Source organism: Osmerus eperlanus, chromosome 25 (genome assembly GCF_963692335.1).
Source record: "Osmerus eperlanus chromosome 25, fOsmEpe2.1, whole genome shotgun sequence".
NCBI classification, from domain to species: domain Eukaryota; kingdom Metazoa; phylum Chordata; class Actinopteri; order Osmeriformes; family Osmeridae; genus Osmerus; species Osmerus eperlanus.
In genome coordinates this window covers 4,543,980-4,562,820 of record NC_085042.1, presented here as the reverse complement: position 1 = coordinate 4,562,820, position 18,841 = coordinate 4,543,980, and the positions used below count along the sequence as shown (strand labels likewise).

The window sequence follows — 18,841 nt, the reverse complement described above, 5'->3', positions numbered from 1 at the left end:
GGGGAGCATGGAAAGTGGAGGGATCCAGGGAACACAAGACCAGCTGAGAGATCTCCCCACAGGGCACCAGTGCTGGACGGCACATCCAGACACCAGGATGAGGGAGTGGTGGACCTCAGGCAGAGATCCTTGTTGCGTGGTCGATCCCTACAATGTCACACCAGGTTTGGCAGAAACACCATCTATGGTTATGTGGATGGTTATGTGAAAGAAAACACAAGACATTAACGTGCTTGGCTGTATTGAATGGATAGTTCGCAAAAGATGCATGACAGTTGTTGTGAAACTGTGTGGTAAAGACGCATGAAGTGGGTGCACATGTGCATATGGCAATCACGTGGGTGAGGGTAGCAGAGCAGAAAAAACATGTCCAATATGTAGTGGATGAATCCGAGAAAAGTGAAGCTAGAGAAAGTTCATGCGTCTGTAAGATCTGTTCGTTCACCTTCATAACAAATTCGACTGTTCTTTGCAGTCAAACCATTATCTTAGTACAACAGTTACACAGTTCAGGATTTTTATGAAGTTACCGATTTCCACTTCTCAGTAAATAATTATTCTTGAGATATATTTGCTTATTTCTTACCACATGTACGGACACGAAAACAAGGATTCACATTTTTGGAAACAATAAGTTAAATATACTGCTTGTGAATGTTTGCAAATTAACGCCTGTATTTCATCCAGTCTCTTCCATCAATTCTGAACAGAATGCCACAGCTGGTCCCCACCCTATACAAACATTTCGCCACAAGAGAATATATATAGTAATTGGGGTAAAGACGGCCTTTAACCTCCTTAGGTCATTTCAAGTTCACAACAGGTCATATCGAGTCCTTTGTCTTCTTCTCTCTTCTCGGTTCTAACATCACATGAGAAATGCATGGCATCAACCACATATCCCTTACACTATCTAGACTATAAAAGGTTCCTAGTCTGTGGAATACATTTGATCTGTGCTCCAGGTCTGTTCCGCTAGTCCCCTCACCCTGCACCCTGACAGACTGTCATCGGCTGACACATTTGTAAGCAATCGTGATAGACTGACAAAAAAGGTTTTTCCTCAGCAAATCATTTTTATTTCTCATTGAAAGATACTTGGTAGAATATTACAGCAGAACACATGACGGAAACAGCTGCCATTTCACGTAACACAGAACAGGAACAAGGATGTCATTCAAACGTGTGTATGTGTATAGCATATTCATATCAGTAGAAAATAACTATTGCTCCCAAATCATATTTTTTATATTGTGTGAATGGCAAATACTCCTGTGTGCTGAGATGGTGGGAATTCTACAGGGTCGTACAGCAGGGTAAGGAGGACGTTTACGGAAGTGTTTCAAGCCATGACACGTTGCATGTTGGTAAGTAAACTTCTGGATCATTTTTTTCCTTGTCCGTTGCAAATTATGAAGGAAACTAAAAATAGGCGTACAACTGATAAATACCAACATACAGCAACCAAAAAAACACAAAAGAAAGATAGCACAAGGCAGCCCCAGAGAAGGAGCAGGCATGCAAACTTCATAATACTTAAAAATATGTTTCTGTGTGGTCAGTTTTGCGTCTCTACGGCAACTGAAAAAGTGGCCTGCCAGCTCGTGATGGAAACAGGAATCGGACAAGGGTGAAGCTATTCTGTCAAATGAGGAAGCATAATGATGATGACGGTGGTGGCTGCACAGGTGTTGAGTGACACTGGATCTAAACATACAATCAAAATACATGGTCACTTGTTCTTGCAAAGAAGGAAATAAATGTTAGGAAGAAAGAAAACATAAGAGAAAAAAAGGTGATTTATCACCCCCAAAGGATTGCATCTTAGTTTAGTGTTTAAATAAGCCTGTTTGTTTTTTTTAGGCATATTTATGTCATAAATGTATTATAGATATATCTTAACATATTTGAATAGATTTCTTTTTGCAAAATAATTCTATCTATACTTGATATTTAGTAAGTAATATATCTTCCAGTAGATTTAGTACAGCACCCTGCTTTGTGGGGTTATCTAAAAGCACCAATATTTTTTACAATCTGACTGAGTCTCAGTCTTAAGATGGTCTGAGTTCACTGAGAACTGAATGGCACGTCCAAAGCTTGACGTTTAAGGACAGTCCTTTTTTGACTTGATCCAAGCCCATTATCACGAGTGAAGCTTTTCAGCAATAAAATCCCCAAACTAAAGCCTGGTGCAGGTCCTGGCTGTGGCAGCGCCCTCTCGAGGTAGACACTAGTCCCTGTGTGTGGCCTGTGTCCCTGCAGGTGAAACGTCTCCCTCTGTTCCCACAGGGAGTGAAAACAGGCTCAGGTCTCACTGTTGGACCCATAGATGGACCCGGATCAGCCCAGGGGGACCAGAGTATCTGACGTGTGGCGTTCCAGTTCTGACAACTGCTGGAGCAGTGATGGAGACTGAGGAGAACACAGAACCAGACAGGAGGCCAGGCTGGTGGAGACCTGGCTGGTGGAGGCCAGGCTGGTGGAGACCTGGCTGGTGGAGGCCAGGCTGTGGTGTTTCTTTAGAGGCTGCCCCAGGACTACTGCCTTGCCCAATAACGTGCCCTGGTGGATGGGCTGGAATTTATGATGCTTCGCAGAACAAAACTAAATACAGTGGGCATCAACACAACCATTGGAGTCACTAGTAGGCAGAATAACCCAGAGCAACATCAGGGATGTGGAGCTGCACATCTCTTAGCTTTATACACACACATTTTCACACTTTCTTATCAAAGACAAATACATGGGTCAGGTCCAAATGTATTTCTAAAGACTTTAAAATAGATAGCTCTATAAACGGGACCAGTATTCTACTGCTATTTTTAGAATATATATAAAGCATCGTTTGCTCGGTTAGATGAGTGAAATGGACAATATTTCACCAATGGGGAAATATCAGACAGCTTTTCCTGACCACTAAATAATGCAGTTTTCAATTGTTAAACTAAAATACCCTAATCTTTTTATATCACAATTCTCTTTAACAGACAGTATTTCTCAGTCGAATGTAGGCCTACTTTACTTAGGCTACTCCGTTGTTTTGTCGTAGGTTCGATTCGTCATGCACATTGTAGTCGCTCCACTCTAAGCTTTGCGTCACGGTTTCATCTCGATTTTGTAGCCGGCTTGATCAATCGTCGTCCACCTCTTCTCCCTCAGATTCCTCTCCTCCTCTGCGTTCGAACATTTTATCCCTGTGCCTATCTTGAATCTCCTTCATCTCCTCGGCATAGCGGGAGAAGGCGCCTCCAAACTTGCCCCATGCTTTGAAGGGAATAGTAATGGAGTTTCTGTAGCTGGGCTTAACTTCGCTCACCCTCAAGAAAACTCCGTACTTGTTAGATCCGACGTCAAAGAAGAACCGTTTAGAGTCCACCATGATGGATGTTCCCTCCGGAAGCTCGCTGTAGCCCCCAGCACCCCCGCCGCCGGCCAGCTCCTCGTCATCACCGCCGTAATCATCTATCAACTTGGCCAAGGCATCGCGGAACTCTATTAAACCTTGTGCGGGAAGGGCGATGGTTTGTCCTGACTGCATGCCACCAGGGATGCCACCTCCCCCGACTCCAAAACCAGGCCCACGGTTGACGGTTTGTCGGATCCGGAGAAACCTCCCCCGCTGGTTCTCCTTGAGATCGAGGTAGTATTTTCTGTTCTCTCTGACCAGGAACTCGCTCTTCAAGGCTCGCCTAGGCCCACTGTCATCCCCACCGGATGACTGAGCAATCTGCTCTGGGCTGCTAGGCCCAAGTTGGGCGTAGTGCTCTATGAAATCTCCAAGGTAGTCACGGAATTCCGCCGCAACCGACATGGAAAGGGTCAGTCGACTTTTCGAACCCCCGGCGCCGACCTCGGCGATTTTGATGAACCTGCCTTTTGCGTTCTGCTTTACATCCAGATAGAAGCGTTTGTTCTGAATGTCCAGCCGCTTTGATGCCAACTCCTGCGTCTCTTGCTCTCGCTGGTAGTGCTGAAATCCACTGCCTCCACCCCCTCCACTTCCACCACCACCACCACCACCACCACCACTGCTGCCACCGCGCTCACTCCCACTGTCCCCATCCGCCATCTTCGCCACCAGCAGCCAGCTTCTCCGTCCTGCGTATCTGTGACCCTCCTGTGCTTACTCTACTCGCGGAGCTTCCGAGCGTTGGATACTGCACTCTGATAGGCCACACCTAATGTCAATTACAACAGCAGATGGAAAAGCTATCTTTTTACTGGTGTTTTTCTCTTGCCATTCAAGTTAAACATGCCCTGCTGATTCGATGCTTAGTCTCCCTTGACGCTCTCTCAATAACTTTCCCCCGTATCTGTAACTACTGCACTTGAAACAGTGTCTACATGTATTTAATACGGTACCGGGGGTTATTGGGTCGACATGTTTCGAACATTAACCACGTATAACTACCACACCTTTAATGGGAATAAACTCACCTTTATTAACACTTTCAGAAATCACAGATTACACAATTACATGGCTCTTTCATAGCATCAATCTTAATTTCTAAATACAAGTACACGTTTTAGACCCCTGAATCTTGAAATCCCGCCTACTTGTTGGTCTCGTGCGCAAAAAAAAGGACAAGCCAATTTTGAGGTGGGGGATGGGCATATATTGTAGAAGAGGACAAACGATTGGCTAGCCAAAATATTCGAAGTAACAACAGTCATTTCTATTGGTTAATGTCCACTCGCGAGGGGTCGCAATGAGCAAAGATTTGCCAAAGGGTTTATTGTTACTCTCCGTTGGGAGCCGAAATTATTTGAGATCTCATCAGTTCCACAGTCGAGTAACAGGACGCTGAAATGGTAAGATAATCTTGTGTGTTCTATAATAGCTATTTCAGTTTAAATGTTTGTGTTCTGTGCGCGAATGTCTCACATTTTCAGCTTGCTTTTGGCACCAAAAAAATGTAGCTTGCTAGATGCTACCTAGCTTGCTAAATCGGCTGGCTAACATTAGCTAACTAGCAAGTTTTGCCATAAGGCCTACTTGCTATTTTAAATAAATGTTGTTTAACAGTAATGCTCATGTTTGAGAAATGACTAAGTATGCGTTTAATATCATGGTGGGTGTGAATGGAAATGTCTTGCGCTCAGGGAACGATAACTAGCTATCTTTACCGTGTCTCAAATTTAGCGGGTAAACGGAATAGCTTGTTTGGTACACTGATTTAAAGGCGGGCTAACTAGCTTACGGTGTTCAATTTAGTTGTAAACTATGGTAACCAGTCTAGTTGAGTTCTGCCGCGACGCTCGAATATCCGACCTAACCAACAATGAGTGATACGCTAGATTTAAATTGAAAGTATGTCCAACACATGCGTTTTCTGTAGGTAAGAATCCCAACAGGACACCTTATTTAATTGATGTGCTTGTGCGGTTAACTCTGACTCAACAAAATGAACATGCATTTGTCCATAATAGAAATACCAGGAAGGTTTTCAGAGTTCACCGATAACCAACCTAAACCCCCTGAAAACGTACTTGATTAGCTTCACTAACTAAGCCACGATGGTCAAATAGTATTGTACTTGGCTTCCAAAGCCAAGAAAATCGTCATTGTGCCAGAACTTTTTGCCTTGCGTTTCAGTGGATAATACTGTCCAAACACGCAGGTGAAGATGGTATCCTTAGTTTGGATCACACCAGTATGTTTGCCATTAATTTGTTGTTTTCGAGTCCATGGCGTGATAAAATCAGCTGCTGCAGTAAGCAGTGACGGCAGATTGGCGGGAAAGGTGAACAGAAACGTTTGAATGCTTTTGTGCTTTTGAAATGACGGGTTTAAGCCAATGGAAACTAGCGCGTCTTTCTCTAATGTGCGCAACTCGGGTGTATTTGATTATTTTACCCTTGTAAATGTGATACAAGTGGGTCCATGCAATGATGAACAAGTTGGTCCAGTCCCTTGTTTACTAAATGTTTACATGCTCTACTTTCAGGCTGGAGGTAAAGCAGGTAAGGACAGTGGCAAAGCCAAGGCAAAAGCTGTCTCACGTTCCCAGAGGGCTGGACTGCAGGTGAGAATGAAGGATCAGGGGCAGACAATTATTCCACTCGAAAACCGCCCACCCCTCCCTAACCCAGTCCTGTGTTTCCCCTCCAGTTCCCAGTGGGCCGTATCCACAGGCACCTGAAGACCCGCACCACCAGCCACGGCCGTGTGGGAGCCACAGCAGCAGTGTACAGCGCTGCCATCCTCGAGTACCTCACCGCTGAGGTGAGGCTGAGCTCTGACTCTCTAATACATTCATACAGACCATGCTGTTTATACATGTACACTTATGCGTGATGTTACATAATCGCAATGAATTGAAATCCAGTGAAACAAAAATGTTGATTGTGTTGCTCTGCTGGTTGCCAGGTGCTAGAGTTGGCGGGCAATGCCTCCAAAGATCTGAAGGTGAAACGTATCACACCCCGTCACTTGCAACTCGCCATCCGCGGTGACGAGGAGTTGGACTCTCTCATCAAGGCCACCATTGCAGGAGGCGGTGAGTTCACACACTATCCCTTATGACGCTTATCTGCTTACCAGTTCAGAGCTCGGGATTACATGTTAAACATCCTTGTCTTCTCAGAGACCCCCCCCCCCCCCCCCCATTTTTTTTATTTTTTATATCACTCGTGTGAAACTTGATGAAATTACATTCTCGTCTTAACCGTTTACTGTTGTCTGCAGGTGTAATCCCACACATTCACAAGTCCCTGATCGGGAAGAAGGGGCAGCAGAAGACTGCGTAGTCACCACGTTCAGCAGGACCATGAAGGCTTGTTGAGTCTTGGACCAGACCAGGAGTTTTTTTTTCTTTAGTTTTTTTCTTTTTTTTTTTTATTGTTATTAATATTATAGCTAACAGAGCGAATGCTAGGTTTTGTGTTATTGTAATATTTCCCCTAACTAGAGAAAAAATGTCCTAGACAGGACACCAAAAACTACTAAAAACATTTGTATGTTATTTTAGATTGTATGTCAGGGAAATCATAATTTGTCAAATTGTGATGGTGGATTTGTTTGATTGGCTGGGGAATCAGAAATGTTTTATACTGATAAAAATGGAATTGTTAAACCATTTTTTTTTATAAAAATCTGAAGTGTTTGTGGTCTTTTTCATGCATAATCTCCACTTTCTGGTGACACAATGTGAGTTCCTTTTCCAGATCTTATGGATAGAGATATATACTGTCTTACAAGTCAGTACTACTACTCAGGACAGCCTAATAAACTGCTTTTGTGTGCTATTAGTATTTTTGTCAAGAGTAATTAAATCCCCCACATGAAGCAGGCGCTGTGGTATTGTTCTGATAAAGGAAGACTTGGTAACATTACATGTGCAAGTTTATGCCCCTCCAGCACCACATGGAGAGGTCTGCTAAGGACAACTGCCATCAATGAGCTTTCAAGGGAGAGTGAAGAGAATGGAGCATGATGCAAAATGGTGCAGGCAATATGTGGTTTGTGTCTTCATAGACAACTCATTTTTGGCCATATGTATTTGAGTAGATACATTTCATGAGATTAAAGTATTGTAACTTTTGTTTGGATATCAAGTTTCATTTTTAGTTACATGGAGATGGTGTCTGGCTACATAATTGATACTTCACCAGCAGGGGGCACTTGTATTATGCGTTTGGGAAGTGCAACCTGTTCTACCGAAAGGGTCCTTTGGTGAAATGTATTTGGAGACTGCCAATTCTGTTAAGAATCATGGGAGATTGAGATAGAAATTTCTTTTTATTCAGCTGATAAAGCAATTTTGAGATCAGCAAGCACAAAATACACATCCAGATATGGCATACTATATTACAACATTCTCAGCTGTTTAATTGATTTATATTTGATTGCATAGCTTCCCATCAAGAGTACACTCATATCTTGCTTTATAGACATCCAAAAGTGTCCTCAGTCTCTCGCATATTCATCTTGAGATTTACATTTAGTCATTTAGCAGACGCTTATATCCAGAGCGACTTACAGTAAGTACAGGGACATTCCCCCGAGGCAAGTAGGGTGAAGTGCCTTGCCCACAACGTCATTTGGCACGGCCGGGAATCGAACTGGCAACCTTAAGATTACTAGCCATATTCCCTAACCGCTCAGCCACCTGGAACCCAGAGATAAGGTGGGTTTCCAGTCTCAGGTCTCTTTGAAAACATTAGCAGCTTACACCAGACTTGGGGTGTTTTTCCACTCTAAAACAATGAGAACATTGCAAAATGATACTTTTTCTCAATTTCCACACACTGATGAAACATTACCAGTCACAGTTTTATGATGGATTTACACTGCTGTGTATACAAACCAGTAAATCATAAAGCATTATGACTTGTCAGCTGTCAAACTGGAACTGGCTGATGGTTCTGTTCCTGCTCTTTTACCGGTCTTGGCTGATCTGGTGGTTTAAATTGGACTTACATTTTCACATTTTTGGTTGTAAAGTGAATAAGATAAATTACATATAAATAGAATCTAACAGAGGGGATCACAGTAAGCAAACATTACATGTTTTCAGTGGTGAAAAAGCTGCCTGGGGAGGCTTGGAAAAAAGCACTCCCAAATATGTTTCATTTGTGCTGACCTGTGAGGAGTTCAGTGGGAACAAGAGAATGTGCCATGGAGACATGGCAAGGTTCTGGCTGGCCGAACAACCCGTCCTTAAAATCCTGTACGTGGGTGCTGTCGTGTGCAGGGCCCAACAGCGTTACAGACTTTGATCCAGCCCTGGGTGGACAATGGGATAATTGTGTTGGTTTAACTTGTGAGGATGAAACACAGATGCACAAAGTATGTGTTGTTAGAAACAATACTATACATTTGAGCATTGTGGTGCTCATAATCCCATTATTAGTAACTTGCCCTGGTTAATAGCATTAGAAAGATATGCTCATTCAAGTGCCAATGTTTATTTTTTGAATACCTTAAATACCAGTTTGTTTAACTTCTTTCCCCAGACACTGGAAGCCCAATCAGTCACCCTGCATTTCCCCCTGGATAGTGACAAACACTCCATCACATGTTGCAGCTGTACACAAACAGATATACGTTTTTGCTATCTAATGGATTAAATAACAAAGGTAAAATGATACAACATTTCTGCACGTTAGCAAGTGCTCATGACAAGATGAGAAATTATTTCTTTCGACACCTTTGTTTCCCCGGGTGGGGAGTGCACCGTTCCTGGATGTACTGCAATACCAGGTCGATGCGTGGAGTGGACGGAGCAAGCCCCTATTCCATCTCCCTGTTCCAAAAATCAATTTAATATATGGTCCCCGGGTAGGGGACGTATCAGATATTAAACTGATAAGAACAGATACTACACTTGATCTTAGCCAAAAGGCCGAGAAGCGATACTGTTCTGCTGAAAACTGGATGGTGTCGTTCTCGTCCATGTCAAACCAGCTCACAGTTGGAACAGTATTTGATTAAAAAAAACAAATTTCACAAAATAAAAAGCATTACATTTAAACACGAGTATCATTGATAATGGCGTATGCAAACGTTTCAAACTAACAATTTAGTAGCCTACGTTAGTTTCCAACTAGTAGGATCAACTTCCTGGTCACATGACAACCCCCTTCCAATGGAAAATAAAATAAACGAAAACATTAGTACGTCGTCTTATCACGTATATTAAAAAACACACCAAAGGAATAACAAAAAGGTCAAAGTGTTAAGTTTCTTCACATTCTGAAATAGGCCAATTCAATTAGGCCACATTTGTAAAAGTCAACAAAGTCCAATGAACCTACAATTACATCGCCTAAAGAGCAAAATATGCATCAATGTCGTCATCTAGTGGTAAAACTTTTCTCCGTCTGCATGAAATTGACCTCTGGTCTCTAACATCTTAAACTGCCTGTGCAGTGCGTTCACACTGCAGCGTTTTTTAACGCTCTGCATCGCTTGCCTTCCCACAGTACACCACGCTCGGGGGCGTGTTAGACAAGTTAATACAGAGTTGTAGTTCTCTAAGGTCACTGTTGTAGTCATGGCCAAGCGTGCAGATTTGGGTTCATGTACTCACAATATCGATCAAAATACCACTTTTACACAACATTTATGTAAGTGCAAGATTTTACTAGTGCAAGATTACAGTAGAATACATGTTACGCCACCGGTCACTCAACCAGTCGTTTGTAGGCTGGGCTAGCGAGCTAGCAGTGGCACAGAACAGTCACGTAATGTGACGACTACATTTAAAAGTAGGCTATAAAAACACACTAGGAACAATGACGACATCGGCAACCATGCACCATGCATTATTAGTTTAATGTAATCTTTAAATTCAGACTCGTCACATTAGTAACTTTGTTCCGAACAGAACTGGGTGTGCAGACACATACGAAAAGTTTCTCCTCCATCTTGAAATTGTCAAACCTAGAAATGTTTACCATGACGAACAGTTGCTACGTTACAAGAAACAAGAAAACAATCCGATTGGCCAACGCTAGCGTTTTCACGCTCCTCATTTACATAAAGTTGAGAAAATCCAACTTGCAACGCTCCGCTCCGCTCCGCTCCTAGCAGGAGTAGCGCATAGCAATATAAATGACCTGTGCTTTCACAATAACCACACTTCATGGCATGTACTGTGGACTACTAACAATCATAAGAACCTGGGCTGGTTCAACTCATAATTTGTTCTCGCATCTTGCTAGGTCACAACTACACAGGCTAGCAAACTAGTGTTGGCCTGCTGAAATTCCAACATGTTAAGCCCTAGCCCAGAGTGGTCTTCAACCCTCCTAGTTCTCACGCCCCACTGTCCTGCATGTTTCCCTGGTCCAACACACCTGATCAAATTTACTGATCGACTCGTTACCAGGTTTCTGCTCAGCTAGATAACAACTTATTAATTTGAATTAGAGCTAGGTGTTTTGGAGCAGAGAAACATCTAAAACATGCAGGGCCTGGGGACCAGGGTTGAGAGCCACTGCCCTAAACACGACCTAATGCGACGAACAAACTTTTTGAAAAGTAAATGCAAATGTAACTAAACAGTCGTTTTACACAGTATTCAAATTAAATCGTAGGCTACTCACCAGTGTTTAAAACTTTCGAAAACAAACTTGCCAAAGGCGTTCTTACGAAATACCAGTTACAGTACTGTAACAAGCCTAGAGCTAGCTACAAGCCAACTTTTGTTCAGTATCCATCGCTTCGCCTTCGCATCTGATGGAGGCGATCCTTCGAAACTTTTGTCTCCACAATATAATTATGTTACAAGGTGCTGCCACATATGCTACAAAATACAATCTTGTCCTTGTGGAAGCTTCATTCAACTTGAAGACGGCACCATTGTGAACGAAGGATAAACTCGAGAAGCTGGTGCAAAAAGGATCCATATCGACCGTGCAAACTTGCCAACGTTCCAGACCTCGTTATCGGTCAAGACCATTTCTTCCGTTAACTTGTTAAAGGAGATTTGCTGCAGCAACTAAATAAAGTAACTCTCCGATATGTATACACCTTATATTCCATGTATACCAAATTTCTACCGCTTACTATGAAATAAAAAGCTCTCATTCAAACCGTGTAGTCAAGTGCAGAGCGTCAAACTGGAAGTGTTCCCTTGGCCTCAGACTGGGGCACTTCGGTATGCAAATCACAACACTTCTCGAGTGGGGGAGGGAGGGGTGCACACGTCACCTGGACATAGACAACTGAACATGACCCCTTCATAAAAAAAAAGCTTTTTATGTAATAGTATTGAGGAGTCTCTATGCCATGTTGCTATAATTTTTGCACTCATCCAGTTTAGCGTAAGACGGGCTATATGAAATCAAAACCTGGCTGATTTTGTCTGTGTCTGTGTGCGTTTTATCACCCATGGAAATGTGAATGAAAAACAGGGACGGCTTTGTTTGCCTGTCATAACCTCTCAACTACCCTGCTGGGTGTTGTTTAAATCAGCTTCAAATGTTGACAATTGTATAGGCCTGTGAGTTGTGATATTTCATTCAGGCATTAATGTTATTGGGTTAGCTTTTTTTGTGATTAAACGTACTAAAGTCAGACTTGAAGTTGGTATTTTTTCTTAAATTAACCTTTTTGTGTAACCTTACCCATAGTTACCCATGGGGTTTATTCTGAACATTAAAGCTCTATGTAACTCTAAAGTTATGAGTGCTATGTATCTACAGTATATAATCCCATGACAGTTTTCACTTCCACATTCCAGTTTAAACACATTTTCAAACTGTTCAACTTTATTACCCAAAGGATGTGTAGACCTTCAAAGCAAATATGGTGTGATGAGTTCATCCCAGCTCAGAGTCCATTCACTCAGCTATCCAAAGGGACAACATGAAAGATATGGCTGCCTTGCATCTTCAAAGGTAAGGAATCATTTGTTTTTCTCATGTCTGTCTTACTGTACATCTCTCCCTTTCTCATCTCTCTCTTGCCCTCCTCCTCTCTCTCTGCCTCCCTCCCTCTCTCCTTCTCTCTCTCTCTATCTCCCCCCTTTCCTCTTTCCCTGTCTATCCCCCCTCTCTGCCTGTCTTTCCCTCTACCTTTTCTCTCTGTCTTCTCTTTACTTCCTAACTAAGATCATCCCGCTGTCAAGTAAGTTCTTTAAGTTAATAACTTAAGCCCTACTGCTAAAAAAATAATGGCTAGGATGGAGATCAAGCAGATCCCAGTTTTATTAAAAGCATACAAATAAGTAAAACTGTATATTTTACAATGTAAGTATCAAATAAAAATGTACACTATCTGTAGATCTGCCATTCCCTTCGTCTTCTAGATTCTGAAGATCAAGTTACCATAGTGTTTGGCCGTGTGTTTTATGTCTGAGGCCAGCTGTGAGTCTGTTTCTTGCATTAAGAGTGCCACCATGGATAATCAGTCCACAAACCATTTAAGAATTAGGAGAGCAAGAGAAGATCTAATATTTACAGATCAAAATAAAAAAAAGTGATAGTACTCATCTTTATTGCCTTAAACTGTGTGTAGAGTAAGTATGAGGGGACATATGTTCTGATGGTAGCACAATGTGACTGTACAGGGATATTGCTCATACGCAGACATGCACACTGTGGCCACAGACTCCTACACAGCCACACAGTGGACTGGATGGAGGGGTAGAGGAGAGGAGATGGATGAATCGATCAGTGTTTGTTGTCTGCTCCAGGATACAGCACTTTACCTCTCAATACCTTCATTCCACAAGTGAAAGCAATTCTTTCAGATGCTAAGGCAGTCCAACTGGTCACAATTGCCACGATTTAAAACGACAGCACTGCTCTGACGCACATTACAAGGTCAGATGATTTGAAGATGGAACAAAGGAAACATGGTCAAAGAGTTTGAACTAAAAAGCCTGTTTATTAAGTCCAGATTTCCATTTATCAACTTTGAGACCCATATAGCTTCACAGTGAATTAGCAACCAGATGAGCAACCACATGGGCAACCACATGGGCACGCAAATCTCACTTTGTAATCAAGACAAGGTTTGCCTTTCTGATCCTGATTGCGGCAGACGAAGCCCTGGGTTGGATTGTAGCTGGAGAATAACGCATAGGATCAATACAGTACAGTCCATGACATGACATCCTCAGACAGCATTTGAGAACGATTGTTAGTAAAAACCTTGGTTAAATGAGAATCTTTGATCTCCATTCTGTAACATTATGATAAGGAAACTTCTGGCCAGAGCGCTTTCATTTTTCTCAAAGAAATCCAAAATACAGGAATAAATCAACCAAATGTAATGAGTCTTCCAGAATAAAAAACTAAACTTGGCACTTAAGGAATACATGTTAAAGTGTAATAAGGAACGGTTGTACATACTAGAGGAAATTCTGCCCCCAGGCAGGGGTGTTGGTTCCCACGACGACGCTCTCTATGTAGAGGGGTTGAGCACAGATGACTCCAGGGTTCTCTTGATGGAGGTTACTAAGGGTTTCCCAGTCCCCTGTCCCACTAGGGTCGTCACGATCAAACCACTTGGTCCAGCACACTGGTCAAGACCAACACAGTTGATGAAAACATTTGGAAAACAACCCAAATAATCGTCTTGTCTGAACAGACCCCAAACCCAATCCTGTGTTCATTTTCTAGCGGAAATGCAAGACGGTTACCTCCTGATGATGCACAAAATGGTGGGTGACAGCTGAACCGGACACGGTAGTCGAAACAGCGTGGTTTGTGCGGAAGCTGGTCTGCATTTTTACAGACAAAGCCTGTGATTGTGTCCATTCTGAACAAATCAATCAAATCACAAATCACAGAAGGCATACATTAGAAGGAGTGACTACAATAACATCAAGGTGAAATGACCAAAGTAAATCCAAAGCTTAGACTCTAACCCAGCTAGCTAGGATACAGTACCATCTTCACCAGCTCAGGACTATGGTTTAATGTGATGGTGAGAAAAAAAGTATGAAATCTAAACACATGTATCTCATTCGCTAGGCAAATTAAAACCTGCTAGACTCACGTCGCAATAATATTCCCAGTAGGGAGAGTCCCTCCACTGGTAGTGGTGACCTCTATCTGTACAGGATTGCGACAGATCTTTCCAGGGTTCTCTGAGCGGAGCTTCACGAGGGTCTCATAGTCTCCAGACCCAGTGGGGTTGTCCCTGTCAAACCACTCCGTCCAGCACTCTGCATTTCCACACAGAAAAGATGGGAGGATCGGAGAGAATGAGTTTCCTAGTATTCAACACCATGGCATTTCCACAGCGGTTATGAAAAAAAAGACGTACTCACTGATGTTTGTAAAATCATGCAAGGGAACTGCCGAGCAAAAGAAAAGCCAATTAAAGTTGATGTACCAGACACACGTTAACATTATCAGTGTACCATGTAAGTGTGCTGAAGTAAGTGTTACTTGGTTTTATGGGGTCGATAGGATGGTCTTGAGGGTCTGGATGGTCTGGATGATGTGGATGGTGTGGATGGCATGGATGGGGTGGATGTTGTGGATGTTGTGGATGGGGTGGATGGTCTGGATGATGTGGATGGTCTGGATGGTGTGGATGGTGTGGATGGGGTGGATGGTGTGGATGGTGTGGATGGGGTGGATGGTCTGGATGGGGTGGATGGTGTGGATGGGGTGGATGGTGTGGATGGGGTGGATGTTGTGGATGGGGTGGATGGTGTGGATGGGGTGGATGGTGTGGATGGGGTGGATGGTGTGGATGGGGTGGATGGTCTGGATCGTCTGGATCGTCTGGAACGTCTGAATCCGTTAAGATCCGAAAAAAATAAAATAAATCTTTACCTCACCATCAATCTTGCTAAAACAAACATATTTGTATATAGAGGGTATGATATGAGAGGATGGAGAATATTACTTACGCTTAAGGTCTTTAGGGGTCACTGATAACAAAAAATGCAGAAAAAGCACAACATTACGGGATGTGCATCAGTCATGACTGGATTGTGATTATCTGGAGTTTCTTCTCGTTACATGCTTTTAGTGTATTAAAACAACTGATAATGCTAACATTCATGATTATTCCAATAAAAAAGACTCACCAGAGCTCACAAGCAGTCCTGAGACCAAAGCAAAGACCAGCTGAAAGAGAAATAACGAAACCTGTAGCTCAAGTCAACTATTGGTAGCTCAAGTCAACTATTTGGTTCAGGGTTATCAAAGGGTTAAAAAAAACCAATGACATCATACTGTACCAAATGGATCATGTTGGCCAGCAGCAAGATTTAGCTGCACCTCTTAATTGAGTTGAAAAACTCTGAAAGAAACTCTGAAAGAAAATAATTTCTACACATGCCATTAAACTAATTATTATCACAATATCAAGATAATTTACATGATTTAAAAGCATTTTGTACACGTTCAAGCTGTTACAAATATGGTCAAAACCGCTCACCAAACAAGGGGAAGGAGAGCCTGCTGTTCTATCTGTGTTTGAATTGTCAGTAGATGCCCTTTTATATTGCACCTGTGAATGTCATGGTGTGGAATGGAGAGGGTCACAAGCTTCTGATTACTCAAACACAACTAGAACACAGGGGAGTTTTTAGTCAATTTCAACTTGTGGGACCAAGCTGGGGCCAGTTGTACTTTTTAGAGGGGCCAGTTACATTATTGTTGGAATATAGTATTCTTGACTGCATTGCAGGCATTAACATGGAAAAGATAATAATGTTAACAATGATTCAGAATCGACATTTATAGGAACCACACGGGGGTCCAAGCTTGTTGTGACAGGGGCACTGGCCCCCCCTTCACCCCCCGTGGTTACTCTGTGATGTGGCTCGTAAAAACAGTCAGTTCCTTGAGTGACGACCAAAATACCCTAGAACTACACACTTGTGACAGACTGATATGCTTTGAATTGGAAATGTGCTACATTTGCTTTAATTACTGTGTAAATGTTCTAGGCCCAGCTATTGAGGGGTAAAAGGGTAAGATCTGGCATGGTGGTTGGAAACTGTTAGGATAATTTCTTTATTAAGTAATGCACACAGTCATCGGATTCAAAGAAAGTACAATGGTTTAATGCTTGCCAGCAAGGAGACAAAATCTGATCGTAATACAAAGTTTGTCTGGTTCCCAAGTCGTCATGTAAAACCATTTCAACAAATTGGTGAGAAGCCCCCTCCCCTAAGTATCAGCTGTCAAGGTGATCGATCCCAGCGGTAGAGTGCGTGTGCACGTGGAAACTTACAAAGTTCACCGACCCTAGGCTTGACCACATGATTCACTCAACACAGATAAGGTTAACACATTTATTGCACCTCTAGTATGATAATGGTCAGCCTAGGTCAGTTTGTTTACGTCAGCCTAGTGTCATCTATAGGTCATATGAGGAGAGGGCTCTCTACTGACAAGGAATGCTAAACACCAGTATTTTCAGAATATAATGTTACATCCTAAATTTCTCAGACAGAAACGAATTGAGGAAAACAACTTGTTGCTTCATAACAAAGTCAAGGCCACTAAAGGTTGCCCTGACCATGTTCCACTTCGACCTGCACGATGTGTTCCAACTGCATGCACCCTCTAATACTAAAGTTACTGCTGGAAATTACTAGTTAAATATAGGACAGAACACACGCTGGGTTAATCTAACCCAGCAAGATGGGTTAATCATTTAACACAGCAAATTGTGTTGATCCTTCAAGCCAAATATTGGTTAATGTTGACCAGGAGAAATGCTGGGTAATGTGACCTCATAGGCCTAAATGGGTTATAAAATATGGGTAAATGGCCTAAATGGGTCCCTTGTTTTTACCTACCATTGCACCTGCACCATCAGTACATACACCAACACAGTTATCCCATGAAAGTCGCATCTTTTTTAGTCTGGTGTCCAGCTAGTTGAAAATGTCACTGCCGGTACAAGTCCCCTCCAGCACTGAGCAGAACAACATTTCCTTGTGCAGTTTTCCATCAAATGTGTATCTGATGAATGCCAGCAACTGTGCAGAATTTATGGAGAAGAGTATCCAGCCATTGCGCTAGCTACTTTTGGGGAAGGGAATTCCGGTTTATACCATGTTTCCACTACTCACTAGAATGGTCATAACCTGTAATCAAAATATGATATTTGTAATCTGTCTTCTGTTCTACATTGCCCACAGATGTGTGTATATTTCATATTCTCAAAGGTTTCCTCTATCTTGTAATTAAAGTGGTTGAAAATTAAGTTGTCTGATGAAGTATGGCGGACGGATAAGATTTTTGTAAAAAATGGCTGCCTGAAATCTGCTTGATAAAGAATGAGTTGCCTATGATTTATTTATTAAAATCATAAAAATCCCTGAGTTATTTTCTTCAATATTGTATAAACAGTCTGTATGATTTAATATGACAATTCATAAAATATAAATATGCATATTAATATCATATTTTAACAGCAAATGGAATTTTCAGAATTTTGGCTCAGGCAGGAAAGGGTTAATATTTCTCACACTCTTACTGTACATCTCTCCTTTTCTCATCTCTCTTTTGCCGTCCTCCTCTCTCTCCGCCTTCCCTCTCTCTTTCTCTCTCTATATCCCCTCCTTTCCTCTCTCCCTGTCTATCTCCCCCTCTTTGCCTGTCTTTCCCTCTCTCCCTGTCTTCTCTCTACTTCCTAACTAAGAAGATCATCTCTCTGTTATGTAAGTTCTCTAAGTGAATAACTTAAGCCCTACTGCTGAAAAACAATGGCTATGATGGAGAACAAGTAGGTCCCCGTTTTATTAAAGGATATATACAACTACTGTAAAACTGTATATTTTACAATGTAAGTATCTTAATCAAAATGTACCCTATCTGTAGATCTGCCATTCCCTTTGTCTTCTAGATTCTGAAAATCAAGTTACCATAGTGTTTGGCCGTGTGTTTTATGTCTGAGGCCAGCTGTGAGTCTGTTTCTTGCATTAAGAGTGCCACCATGGATACTCCATCCATAAACCATTCAAGAATTAGGAGAGCAAGAGAAGATCAAATTTTACAGATCAAAATATAGAAAAGTGATCGTACTCATCTTTATTGCCTTAAACTGTGTTTAGAGTATGTATGAGGGGGACATATATGCCGATGGTAGCACAATGTGACTGTACAGGGATATTGCCCATACGCAGACATGCACACTGTGGCCACAGACTCCTACACAGCCATACAGTGGACTGGATGGAGGGGTAGAGGAGAGGAGATGGATTAATCGATCAGTGTTTGTTGTCTGCGCCAGGATACAGCACTTTACCCCTCAATACCTTCATTCCACAAGTGAAAGCAATTCTTTCAGATGATAAGGCAGTCCAACTGGTCACAATTGCCACAATATAAAACCACAGCACTGCTCTGATGCACATTACAAGGTCAGATTATTTGAAGATGGAATAACGGAAACATGGTCAAAGAG

At 42.2% G+C, this 18,841-nt stretch overlaps 3 protein-coding genes, 1 long non-coding RNA gene and 1 other non-coding gene across 7 annotated transcripts; 1 reads left to right on the top strand and 4 right to left on the bottom strand.

The window, feature by feature from the left end:
- Positions 1–1,794: 1,794 nt before the first annotated feature.
- LOC134011695 (transcriptional activator protein Pur-beta-like) lies at positions 1,795–4,160 on the bottom strand. Its single transcript, XM_062451069.1, has one exon. The coding sequence runs from the start codon at positions 4,070–4,072 to the stop codon at positions 3,134–3,136; it is 939 nt and encodes a 312-aa protein (XP_062307053.1). The 5' UTR covers positions 4,073–4,160; the 3' UTR covers positions 1,795–3,133.
- A 498-nt stretch (positions 4,161–4,658) lies between these two features.
- LOC134011696 (histone H2A.V) lies at positions 4,659–7,254 on the top strand. The gene is made up of 5 exons (XM_062451070.1): positions 4,659–4,815; positions 5,952–6,029; positions 6,116–6,229; positions 6,374–6,503; positions 6,692–7,254. The coding sequence occupies exons 1-5, from the start codon at positions 4,813–4,815 to the stop codon at positions 6,751–6,753; spliced, it is 387 nt and encodes a 128-aa protein (XP_062307054.1). The 5' UTR covers positions 4,659–4,812; the 3' UTR covers positions 6,754–7,254.
- Positions 7,255–7,761: 507 nt separating this feature from the next.
- On the bottom strand, positions 7,762–9,804 carry LOC134011981 (uncharacterized). The gene is made up of 3 exons (XR_009928523.1): positions 8,928–9,804; positions 8,589–8,731; positions 7,762–8,402 (listed from the first exon to the last, which is right to left on the bottom strand). It is a non-coding gene; the product is annotated as an uncharacterized LOC134011981 (long non-coding RNA).
- On the bottom strand, positions 9,172–9,362 carry LOC134012402 (U2 spliceosomal RNA). Its single transcript, XR_009928579.1, has one exon. It is a non-coding gene; the product is annotated as a U2 spliceosomal RNA (small nuclear RNA).
- A 3,518-nt stretch (positions 9,805–13,322) lies between the features above and the next one.
- On the bottom strand, positions 13,323–16,541 carry LOC134012292 (cartilage intermediate layer protein 2-like). Of its 3 annotated transcripts, none has more exons than XR_009928549.1 (10): positions 16,527–16,541; positions 15,857–16,230; positions 15,657–15,728; positions 15,504–15,543; positions 15,324–15,344; positions 14,729–15,195; positions 14,459–14,627; positions 14,100–14,218; positions 13,810–13,978; positions 13,323–13,522 (listed from the first exon to the last, which is right to left on the bottom strand). XR_009928549.1 is itself a non-coding variant. In XM_062452076.1 (7 exons), exons 3-7 carry the CDS (start codon positions 14,812–14,814, stop codon positions 13,399–13,401), a joined length of 663 nt encoding a protein of 220 aa, XP_062308060.1. In that variant the 5' UTR covers positions 14,815–15,195; positions 15,324–15,344; positions 15,504–15,547; the 3' UTR covers positions 13,323–13,398. The 3 variants fall into 3 exon arrangements, 1 of the variants encoding a protein (XP_062308060.1); XR_009928548.1 differs by having other exon boundaries at positions 14,733–15,195; XM_062452076.1 differs by lacking the exons at positions 15,657–15,728; positions 15,857–16,230; positions 16,527–16,541 and having other exon boundaries at positions 14,733–15,195; positions 15,504–15,547.
- Positions 16,542–18,841: the final 2,300 nt, after the last annotated feature.

Excerpts from the sequence above, each read along its gene's own strand:
- LOC134011695 (XM_062451069.1), bottom strand. The coding sequence starts at position 4,072 with ATGGCGGATGGGGACAGTGGGAGTGAGCGCGGTGGCAGCAGTGGTGGT.
- LOC134011696 (XM_062451070.1), top strand. Across the intron at positions 6,030-6,115 it reads CCCAGAGGGCTGGACTGCAG|TTCCCAGTGGGCCGTATCCA; the intron begins GTGAGAATGAAG and ends TTTCCCCTCCAG. Across the intron at positions 6,504-6,691 it reads GGCCACCATTGCAGGAGGCG|GTGTAATCCCACACATTCAC; the intron begins GTGAGTTCACAC and ends TGTTGTCTGCAG.
- LOC134012292 (XM_062452076.1), bottom strand. The coding sequence starts at position 14,814 with ATGTTAACGTGTGTCTGGTACATCAACTTTAATTGGCTTTTCTTTTGC. Across the intron at positions 13,979-14,099 it reads ATTTTGTGCATCATCAGGAG|TGTGCTGGACCAAGTGGTTT; the intron begins GTAACCGTCTTG and ends GGTCTTGACCAG. Across the intron at positions 13,523-13,809 it reads TGGGGGCAGAATTTCCTCTA|CTACAATCCAACCCAGGGCT; the intron begins GTATGTACAACC and ends GTTATTCTCCAG.